This window comes from Rhyacophila brunnea, unplaced genomic scaffold (genome assembly GCF_057557595.1).
Source record: "Rhyacophila brunnea isolate RB1 unplaced genomic scaffold, BYU_Rbru_1.0 scaffold_10, whole genome shotgun sequence".
NCBI lineage: Eukaryota > Metazoa > Arthropoda > Insecta > Trichoptera > Rhyacophilidae > Rhyacophila > Rhyacophila brunnea.
The window spans coordinates 26,904,289-26,916,576 of NW_028232752.1; the positions used below are offsets into that span (position 1 = coordinate 26,904,289).

A 12,288-nucleotide genomic window follows, 5' to 3' on the forward strand; every position below is an offset into this window, starting at 1 on the left:
CACACGCAACGAGTGGTCCACTTTTCAGCTGTCAAAATCAGATCCCAGATTGCATATTGATTCGCCCTTTCTTGTTTCAAATTGAATTATAAAAAATTCTCAAATCAAATAATATATTAATAAATTATAAATAATATAAGTACATTCCTGTTATTCATCAGCTGTCAAGGTCAGACTAGTCCTTCATACAAAAACTGGTGGTAATATCGATTTCCAAAAAATATGTAACATTGATCTATGTATTACATTTGTAGAAGGTGTGTTAATGCTAGTGTATTATTTATCATGTAACTTATCCATTCAAATCAAACCATTCCCTCTGTGAACACGACATACGCGTCAGTATGAGCACTCTATAGAATAATGACAGGTCATCCATAGACAATAACGGGAGGGGCGGAAAAAGTAGTACCAGTCGTTGTGAATGTATCGGCTTTCTACTTGAGTCGGCAATGTGTAATATCATCTTTCCTTTTAAAGTAATGCCCTCTGGCTGTGTGTGGCCACGGGACGTCACTCAAACCACGAATTATTGAAGAATCTTAACGATTTTTCATATATCTGAATGTCCTATACACTTGACTGAGATTTTTTAATATGGGATAATGGTCCACGGAAACGTGTGACACATTGCCAAAAATTTCAACATCGAAAACGTCCCGTCCCAGCCATTGTTGGAAATTTCGAATATAATGCGACGGGTGAGATGCGTGTCTATAGTCTAAGTGCGTGTCTTATTTTTGGTTCCCTACAAAAAACTGACCGCATGGCACCAATGGAAACATTGTGCCAAAAAGTTTCCTTAAAAAAATAATAGATCGCGCGGATAGCGACAACACAATAATTACTGGAAATATTATCGCCCCTATGGAGCCAGATTAGATTATCTTAAACACCATTTTCTCGATTTACATTAAAACTTACTTTTGTTAAGTAGTTTACTAAGTTATTTGTGCATTAGGTTTGGCGTGTGCTTAAACTATTGCGTAATACATTGTTATTATTACATGTCGTATATTATAATATATAGCTTGTGATTTCTCGAAACATTATTATTTTTTAACTCATCCGGCCAAAATTTTCTGCCGGCCGAATCAATTGGAAATTAAATTCGAGATCTGTTTTTTAGGCTTTTCTTAAATTTGTTTTTTTGACATCTAATGCCAATTTTATTTACCGGCAATTTTTTAAAATACCAGTTCCTGTCCTCAGCTTTTTTCATTTCAACTAGGTACCCTTTGTTATTTTTACTAAGTAACTGGAATTCTCGAGATTCATATTAATGATTTCTCGAGAAAATGATAATTCTGAAAATTTCAGAAAATTAATTTCTCCAGTTACGAGTTTCACCCATTTTGATTATATCTCGAGATTTCTTGATCACAATTACTACATTAATATACCCATAATATGTACATACATAATCTTTTATCAAATTTTTAATTTGCTAATTAAAGTTATTTTTGAAAAAATGGCATTTAAAATAGTCTAAAGACATATAAATGAGCGAAAACATTTAGGTATAATGTAACCGTGATTGAAAGAAACTGATTCCTATCAATTACACTAATTACAGTCTGTAAATACCTGCCTAATGGTAGGTACTCTTTGACGCCTATTTTTTAATTTAAAAGTGTTAACTCTGAATTCATATTACTTTTTCAAATAAAAATAAGATACCTACTGCATTTGATTACACGTTTTTGGTTTGACCAAGTGCTGTATATATATAATATTTAAAAGTATTAATAATATTTCAACATTAAAGGTTTGTTTTTTGGTCATAGGTGATATCGAGAATGAAGACGAAATCTTGGAATGGCTCGTTGATCAACTGGAGAAGGACGAAATTGAAGATGTCACCGATGAAATGCTTGACCGTCTCATCAAGGAAGGAAAAACCATGGCAGTACTATTCTGTGAGTATTTATTTGACTATATACTTAATAATTATAAGTTATGTTACATTATATATTATTATGATGTAACATAAACTGAGGTTTCTTTATCGTTTCCGTCTTGAAAAAATTAGTGTCAAGTTAATCTATCTCCATCTCAGACATCTTCCAACAGAATCAGGTAAAAATCCTTAGATATACTTAACATTCAATCATTTATATATTTACAGTTATTATTTCTTTGGTTTCATAACAGAGGTTTAGATAAGTTTTTGTTCAAAGTGTTACTAAAACAGCCATTTTGGGGTTACTTTACTCCTTGGTTACCTAGTTGATATCATAAGAATGATATCGCTGAGAAGTGATTAGGAAACCAACACTCCAATATCGCTAATTAAATATTTATCGTTTTACGTATCGGCTGACTAGTATTCAAACATGTACAGATGCATAATGAATGTACGGCACCTAAGAAATGTACGGTATCGGAAAAATCACATTTATATAAATATTTATTTAGAATTAGTTATTGTTTTAATCAAAAATAAATGCTACTTCTATTTAATATTCCTACAGATAACCGCTTCGCTATATAACTAAATGGTCAATGAACATTCTATTAGGCTTGTTTCCTGCCTTTTGTGAATCGGCCTAATGATTTTAATCAATTTATTTTTATTTACATAGGTACATTATAATAATTTTATGTAACAACTCAACTCTGGTACAAATGCGCCCTCAGCAGAAAGCAGAAAAAACTTACTTGCTAGGATTTATAAAATTATAATATATAACAGTCTAATGCATAACCAAAAGATATACGTCTAATTTTCGGGGACCTAGTTTGAAGTATGGCTTTGCATTACACTCTTACTGCAAAGTGAAGAAAAAATCATAGCAATAATGAATGTTTTTATTTATTGTAGATGACAACAACGATAGGAGATCACAGAAGGTCCTCAATGAGCTGGAGAACATCGATGATGAATGCGACGCTCTGGGCATCGTATTTGTGAAGATCGACAATCCCGACGAAGCCGAAGAATACGGAATCGAAAAAATACCCTCACTTCTCTATTTCGAGAAGGGAATCCCAACGGTGTACGAAGGAAATCTGGAGGACGAAGACAAACTCCTGGCGTGGCTCAAGCACCAGAGCGAAAACGACGAGATTGAGGATATCACCGATGAAATGTTAGATCTTATCATTGAGAAAATGCCTTATGTTGCCGTCTTGTTTTGTAAGTAAAAATTAACACTAATCCATGACTCGTTTTTCACGATTGATTAAAAATACTGTTACATTCAAAGGTTCTTAATCTCCTATAATCTACCTATAGTCTACTCGCTGTGTTTCTCAACGTTTTTGATTTAGCGACACACCAACATTGTTAAATTAAAAAGTTTTGCTAGAAATAATAGCACATCGGCATTTACCTAAGTATATAATTTTTGTTTGAAAATTTAATTTCAACTAATTGCTATGACCCAATGCCATTTTCGACATAATAACAGATTGGCCAAGTTCACTTGATCTTCAATGTGAAAAATAACAGACATAGATAGCTAATGGAAAAATATGAAGCAAAATTTATTATTACGATAAACTCGCAATTAATAATAAAATTCACATTTAATAATTTGTTTTTAATTGTAAATTTTTAGATGGATACGTAGTTATTCATTAAAAAATTTTAAAATGTAAATTAACAAAAAAATATCTCAAAATCAAAGTCGCAAGCTTCGTATTTTTCCGCTATGTGCCTCTTATATATGAAGCTATCGATGACTACCGTATGCTGCCGGCACCGGATTGATTAGCATTCTGGATAGTGGATAGAGATAGGTGGAAAAATTTCTTGCAAGACAGTATGATGCACATCTGTTTATCACACTCTTCATGATTATGTGGGTTTTCTAATAATAATTCTGCCTTTTCAGATGACAAAGACCAAAAAAAAAGTCAAAAGGTTCTAGCCGAGCTGGAAAACATCGATGATGAATGCGACCAGAATGACATCGCCTTTGTCAAGATCGATGACGACAAAGAGGCCAAAGAGTACGGAATCGAATCAGTGCCCACTATTGTCTTCTTTGAAAAGCGAATCCCTCATATTTATGAAGGTGACCTGATGAAAGAAGATGATTTGCTGGGATGGCTGCTTCATCAAAAAAGGCACAGCGAAATTCCTGAAGTCACCGATGAGATGATGGACAGGTTGATTGAGACTGCGCCTTATTTGGCAGTCATATTTTGTAAGTAAATTCATATAGCAAACCACTGAGTACCTACCCCAATAAAAGCTGTATTTTTTTTATAACATTTCTTTCATTTAATAGAATCAAAGCTGTTTATTATTTTTATTAGGTATTCATTACAGAAATACATAAGGTTTAAAAAGGCTTGATTATTTATTATAGAAAAATCTCATAAACAAACATACCTATTAGAAAGTTTCTAAAAAAAAGTTGGACTGGTGAAACTCGAACACATATCTTTCACAACACGACAAATATAATATAATAATATAATTATTCTTAGGTCAGGTGTAGATTTGAACCGAATTTTTTTTGACGATTATTCGTGAGTTTGTGTATATCTAAGAATAAAAGAGTTATGGATAACCATGTTAGATTAAGGATTTAGAACTAAATAAATAATAGATTGGTTAAGAATAATACCCCGTTTACACGTTTTACATGGATTTACTGCCTGCCGACAGTACATGTTATGCACATGTCAACATGTATTATCGTGCAAGTTGCAACATTGCATGCATGGATCAAAAAAGTTTAGAAGCTTCTGAATTTTTACGCGATAGTTGGAACTTGCATGACGTATGCGCATTACCAATTTTCACAACCTACCAAATAGCACCATACAATAACAACAACGTGTCTCGCTTACACTTGAGTCAGCACTTTTACGAGTGAACAGTTATTATCACGGTAGTTGAATTTACACACTGTTGGTGCTAGTAAATCCATGCACATATACAAGCATACTACAATAAGAATACATAAAATCGAACATAAAATTAACTTATGGTATGATGAAGTGAGATTTGTTACACCTGGTCACTGATATTTATTTATATATATGTTAAAAATATTAATGTGCTTTACTAAATGGACTAAAAGAGACTTAAATGCATGCTGACTTTTGTTTTTGTCAACTCACGCACCGGATATAGCTACATTTTCCACGCGACCTCAGTCAAGGTGTGGCGTACATTCAAAATTTAGTTTCCTTAAATTTTGAATCATAATATAGGTAATATCAAATTTAATTTTTAATATATTTTTGGCAGATGATAAAGACGACAAGCAAGACATAAGGATTCTCAATGAACTGGAGAACATTGACGATGAATGCGAGAAGGAAGGAATCGTCATCGTCCGAATGGACAATGACGCTGAGGCCAAGCAATATGGAATCGATCACCTGCCGGCGTTGGTGTACTTCGAGGACAAGATCCCTGCCATTTATGAGGGAGACCTCATGAATGAGGACGAAGTACTCGAATGGCTCATCAAACAAAAGAACACGGCAACCATTGAAGAAGTCACTGACGAGATCTTAAAAGACCTTATCGAAGAACATGAATACGTTGTTGTCTATTTCAGTAAGTAAATACTATATTTTAATCTTTGAAGTACTTACTATGTATATTTTTCATTGGCTCTACATTCCTACTTCAGATCTTGATTGCCTCTTAAGATTTTGACGTATAAGAGAAATGATTTTCAACGATTCTCTCAACCTAGTGATTGAGAATTTAATTCTAGGTGGCAGTCGTGATGAAATATGTATAGAAATAAAATTGAATTGTTTTAGGTGGCAAATGTGAAGAGGGCGAGCGCTGCGACAATATTCTTGATGAACTGGAAAACATTGATGACGAGCTTGATGAAACGGGCATCATCTTCGTAACAACTGAAGATCTCTCCGTCGCCAAGAAGAACGGCATTAAGACCTTCCCCACACTAGTCTTCTTCAGAAACAAAGACCCACTTGTCTACAAAGGTAAACCTCTTTATATTATGTTTTATTATACGAACATAGGTACATGCTCAAGCAGGGTATTGAAATCCGAGAATTGTGATAGCATTTTCACACAAACCAAAGAAATATAACTCTTTTTTAAACCTATGGTGTTCATGATAACTTTTTGTTTATGGTAAATCAATTATTCATTAATTAATGTTGGTCAAGATAAATAATACTTTTTCATATTGATTGTAGGTGATATTGAGGATGAAGACGAAGTACTCTCATGGTTAACTGATGAAAATACTTTGGAGATTCCTGGCAAGATTGAAGAAGTCAACACTCGTATGTTGGAGAAGATTTTGGAGGAAAATGATCACATCGTTGTATTCTTCTGTAAGTATCATTTTATAGTTAGAAATAAATACTAATTTTATTTAAAGTAGGTATTGATTTTGTATTATTGTTTCAAATTGCAAGCTTCGTATTTTTCCGCTAGGTGCCTCTGGTAGGTAAAGACATCGCCTTAAAATGTTTATAAACACCAGGGCTTTTTTTAAAATAAAGGTGTCAGAACGCACTTATTGCCAAACTTCTTAACTACTAAAGAAATTTATGTTCAAATATCATTTAAAGTAACTTTTCCTATGCCACGAAGCGCACGAAAAATTAAACAAACAAACATTAATACAAATAAACAACTAAAGTTGTAAAAAATTAAATTGTAAAAACATCATATATTTGAATAAAAGTATATAGTGATTTCCATGGACCCCACATCCTGAAACGGTCCCCCAGTCCAGGATCTTTGGCGGGCCCCCTACCTATCACTAAGGTTAATGGCAGTGTGATGCTATATAGTAGCGTTTTTCAAATGGTGTTCGAGGTAAAATGAAGGGTATTCCAAAATCCATTAACCATTAACCAAAAAATGCAATTACACAACCACATATTTTTAAATATTAATACGCCTGAAGGAAATTAGCGCCACAGACGATTTTTGTTATGTGCGTTTATCTCACTTATCTAGTCGATCTCCCAAGCTAGAGCCCTGTCAGCCCCTTTGTGGTGGCAATGGTTATTTCCAAAGTTCAGTCCAATTCTCGTTTGGCAAATTGTCTCGATTCCTTTTATTTGCGTTAAGAGTCTATGGCCGAATGTCTTCCACTGAGTAACCACCGATCAACGTATTTTACTTTTGAAACATTAAAAATACTGTGAAAAAAGATGCCGGAACGCCGTTCCACCGCGTTACATTACAAAAAAAACCTGATAAACACTTTTATGTATGATGCTCGGGTATAGTTAAAAAACTTCTATTTTTATCAAAATGGCCTGGAAAATGTTGTTTACATAATTTAAGCCATTTAAAATGTGATTTTATATAATAAATGTTCAGTAAAAATTGAAAAAATATTAACCCAAATCATAGGATGGTACTATCATCATCTATTGAAATTTTAAAAAAATAATTCGCCATTTTAAAGATAGATGGCCTCAGGTGTTTATTAAAAATGTATAACAAAATGACATCTTCATTGCAAAAGATCAAAATACTATAATTTAGATGTGTTTCTATAACCAGATAAGGAAGGCGACAAAAAGTCTCAAAAGATTTTAATGGAATTGGAAAACATTGATGATGAGTGTGAAGAGAAAGACATTGACTTTGTCAAGACATCAGACGAAGGCATTGACAAAGAGTATGACCTGAATGACCTCCCAGCGTTAGCTTTCTACAGACACAAGTTCAGGACTATCTATGATGGAGACCTCATGCACGAAGAAGCCATTTTGGATTGGGTTTTGGATCTTCACGATTCACAGCCGGACGTTATTGAAATCGTCGACAGGAAGACACTGCGTGTTCTCATTAATGATGTAGAACATTTAGCTGTATTTTTCTGTGAGTAATGCATACTAACTTGTCAATGAAAAGTTTAAATAATATAATAAATAAAATGGTTTATTTTGTTTTGGTATACTTATATGATATGTAAACCGTTTTTAGATAGTGATGATTGCGATACATGCGCCGATATCTTAGAGGAGTTAGAAACAATTGATGATGACACTGATCAACATGGAATTCAGTTTGTCAAATCCAAAGATTCAAAATTGGCCTCGGAGATAGGCATTTTCAGTTTCCCAGCTTTGGTTTACTATGAAACTGGTGTTCCTATTATGTATGATGGTAAGTTTCTGTTGTTATATTTTAATGAAATAGTTAATGTTAAATACTAGTTTCTTGATATTGATTTTATAAATATTTTGATAAATTTATTCCATAGATAAAACATCCCAAAGACAAAAAAATTATTAATACTTGTTCAAATTTACTGGAATCGAGCACTATTGTTTTCAGCTGATTTTTTAATTTCACAGTATAAATAAAAAAATATATTAAGAAGAACAACCGGCAATTTCCGGTTGTGCCGCTGGATTTTAAAAGTGGCATTTTTTTTTATAGACACTTTTACTAATCATTTTTAGTGTATTGTTTCCACCTCTATTTTACCATATTGGAAAAATTTAAATAATCCTTTGTTGGAAACATTCCATTAAATTATGAATTATTATGCACTAAATTGTAAATGTAATAAATGTTCTTAAAAAAGAACGAAATGTTAAGGTTTCTAAATAAAATATTAATATTTAATAAGTCTAATTAGTTATTGACGATTTTGTTGCAACTTTTGCCACCATAATATAACATCACATATTACTTGACCCAAGTGAATGACAGTGGAACCTTGATTCATCTTCTGATGGGATAAAAACAAGAGCTGTGGAATCACTTAAAACAAAACCCAATGACACTCTGAATCCAAATTCGACCAATTTAAAATACAGTGAAACTCCATTTTACGTTTTTAAAGGGACTCACAGAAAAAATATAAATAGAAGGAAAATGTGAATATCCCAATGAGAAATTTAAAAAATAAAATACAAATTGGTTTGGTGAATATTTTTGGCTTTTTTTATATAAAACTCTTTCAATATCATAAATTGATTTGAAGGTTTCGGCTTGTTCGTCATCAATGCCAGAAGGGCAATTCACGAATGAAGCAGTAAAAAACATCGCTTTAACTGAAGCACGTAAAATTTTTAGTTTTACAGGAGATATTGTGTGTATAGAGCTTCGAACGAAATGGATACGTGCGAGTGAGAAAGCATACAGCATGCTTATACCTCATGTCCATGCGTTAGAGTAAGATAGAAAGTAAACATGGCAAAACGAACCGTTTGTGAATTTCATGGAAATTAAATAACATTTTTATCCATTTTGGTAATGACTTCATATTTAATCAGTACTTACCGCTAACGTTGCATGATTAAATCATTCATTGTTGAAGTACGTAGCCAATTCATCTTTAAACAAGCTAGTTACGTCTCCAATATAACAATATTACAACACGGAATTTCCGTTGTATTTTGCAAACAAACATGTGTGTTTCTGTATTACCAAATCACAATAAATATTTAAGTGAGAATTTAAACACAAACTAATACTTTCAGCGGTAATAGTTATGTAAAAGATAGAAAAAAATAGAATAACAGCCTGATCACTACGTACGAATTTTTGACGTTTAATAATATGTCAAACGGAGAGTTGCTAGCGCCTCTACCGGCAAAGCGTGTATACTTCAATTGCATACTGTACTCGACACTACCGGTCGACTTTTAATATACTTCGTTGAAGTAGGTTTGCGCTTACGTTGTGCAACCGGTCATACTGCTTCATTCTTGAATCGCCCTCCAGTAGGTGTTCACAAAAATAATTACACAAAACAAAAAACAACTTGACAAACAAAATGTAAAAACGATGTAAACAATAAGAATGAAAAATGTCAGCAACAAGCGATGACAGTAACGTTAGAGCTAAAGAGGGGAACAACACAATATCGTGTAAAGTAATCAATCGTGTTGTGTAAACTTGGCCACAGACGTGTCTATAAAAAGAACTGCTCATATGCGTATGCACCTTAATATTCATTTCAATGATTGCCATGCATTTGTGTAATTGAATGTCATAAAATTAATTTAATGTATTTCAGATGTACCTATATTGCGAGAAATAAAAATGTAAAACTGGGTATTAAGTATATTAAAATAAAATGGGACTGAAGAAACTACACGCTAAAAATGGGGAAATGTGTATTCCGGGCACGTAAAATTGGGGTTCCACTGTATTATAATGTCAAATTCAACTTATACTTTGTAGAAATAAGGATTTGCACAATTTTACTGTTCAAAAATTCATAATAATTACCATCAAAAATAAATTCTTACGATGTTTTCGGTTTCATAATGTTCTGTATTTCCAAAACCAATCAAAATGATAGAAATAATAATGTAATTAGTAATGATTTTATTTATCAAATATAATGAATGGATTCTAAATACTATGTCTGTTCTAAGAATGATGGATCAAGGTCCACAGTGTAAAAAAGAAATAATGGTACATATTGCGAATTGTAATATATTATTATAATATCCAATAACTATTCTCAATATACTTACACCTTTTAGATTTATATTTAATTTTGTAGTATGTGCTTTATTAAAATAATTTATCTCACTGTGTTATAGGTAATCTAAAGAATGAGAAAAAAGTTCTACAATGGCTTGTTGAACAGAAAAGTAAGAATCTACATCCTTTTAAGTTTCATAGTACTGTTCCTTTCTCTTTACATAAATATGTTTAGGGTAATGAGACTAAATTATATGTTTTGTGGAATACGTATTTCAATGATTTTAAAAAAACCTTCAGTAAAAAAATAAATTTAGTGCATGATTGTTTAATTAATTGACAAATAGATAATATTATTCTCAATTCCGCTGACTACAGCTCAACTCGAATGCTTCTGCTACTTTACCAATGCTAAGTACCGATATTTACCGTCTTTTTTAATAATTATTCTTGTAAGTTTCTGTCACAGAACTGCAGCATAATACAAGCTCATTGCATGACATATACTAATGCCAACAGGTAATGATGATAGTGACGATAGCGACCTGGATCAAGATGATGATGATGATGATACGGATAGTAATGAATCTGATGAGGATGATGATAGTGACGAGGATGATGATGATGATGATGACGACGATGATGATGATAGTAGTGAAGATGATGAGGATGATAGTGATGAAGACGACAGTGAAGATGACGATGATGATGATGACAGCGAAGAAGATGATGACAGTGATGAAAATGGTGAGGATGATAGTAGTAATGATGATGACGATGACGATGATGATGAAAGCGATGAAGACGGCAGCGATAGTGATGAAAAGGATGACGATGACGATGAAGATTCTGACGAAACAAACTCGGATGAAAGCAGTGAAGATGATGACGATGACGACGATGAGAGTGAAGAAGAGATGAAAAAAAGTAAACGGCCAGTTCACCAAGTCAAGAAAAATGTGTATAAAAAAATAATTGAAAAAAAACCGCAGCAAAATATAAAAAATAAACGACAAGTGAATCGTCGGTCACGCGCCGACTCCGACGAATCGGATAGCGATTCGGACGACGACGAAGAAGATCTGTTTGCGCAAATTAAAAATTTCTTTACAGGTAATTGATGAGACGAGAATTATCAGTGAGCCCCCGTGATGTGACCCCGTAAACGAATTGGCATCCGGCATCCGCAAAAGAGAATAGTCATCGGTCGGTCATACCTATCATCCGCATGCTTGGCCATGGCCACATAACCTGTCTTCCGGGCCGGCGCGAGTCGGTCTGAATTGTTTCCTCCTTTTCTGTAACGTAATCTAGTTATCGCCTGCGGACAGTTGAACAATGTCACCGTTCTAAGCTTTCCATTCTGCTTGCAAAATTATGTCTGATATTGTTTACTAACAACACGTATTTTGATAAAAATTAAGCGAATAATGCTTGCAAAGCAAACAGCACGGAGAGTAACTTGTTTTTGTCATTAAATGGTGTGCTCGCTCGATGAGGCGCTCTTGTCATACGTGTTCTGACATATTGTTTACTGACCGCAGGCGATGGCTGTTTCTACATCGGACTGGGAGGAAATAAGGCCATACCGAAACCGACTTATGAACCTTACCAGTGCTGTCCGACCAAAGTGGGCGGCTCCACCAAACTCCCCAAAGCGACTCCGTCCAATATCGGCAAACCCCTAAAGAACGCCCCCGGGAAGATGACCACCCTCAACGACAAACTCAACGCCAAAGCCGTCGCTATGAAGCCGGAGAAGGGAGCCAAAGGGAAAAAAGGTTTATTCGGGAGCGGTAATATCTGGTGGTGGTAAACATAATCCGTCATCCCGTTCAAGTTATATTGATATCGCAATATAAATGCATTTCTTAAATAGATACAATAATTATTATTCATAAACAGTCGGCGATATCAATCTAACG

At 33.7% G+C, this 12,288-nt stretch overlaps 1 protein-coding gene across 1 annotated transcript in view; it reads left to right on the forward strand.

Moving 5' to 3' along the window:
• Positions 1–12,288, forward strand: part of hlk (hulk) — a 93,475-nt gene that overhangs the window by 59,327 nt on the left and 21,860 nt on the right. Inside the window, exons 7-14 of the mRNA XM_085952811.1 lie at positions 1,788–1,919; positions 2,825–3,139; positions 3,840–4,154; positions 5,210–5,524; positions 5,737–5,925; positions 6,145–6,285; positions 7,475–7,795; positions 7,901–8,083. Coding sequence (XP_085808937.1) covers positions 1,788–1,919; positions 2,825–3,139; positions 3,840–4,154; positions 5,210–5,524; positions 5,737–5,925; positions 6,145–6,285; positions 7,475–7,795; positions 7,901–8,083 — 1,911 coding nt within the window. The remainder of the gene's footprint in view (positions 1–1,787; positions 1,920–2,824; positions 3,140–3,839; positions 4,155–5,209; positions 5,525–5,736; positions 5,926–6,144; positions 6,286–7,474; positions 7,796–7,900; positions 8,084–12,288) is intronic.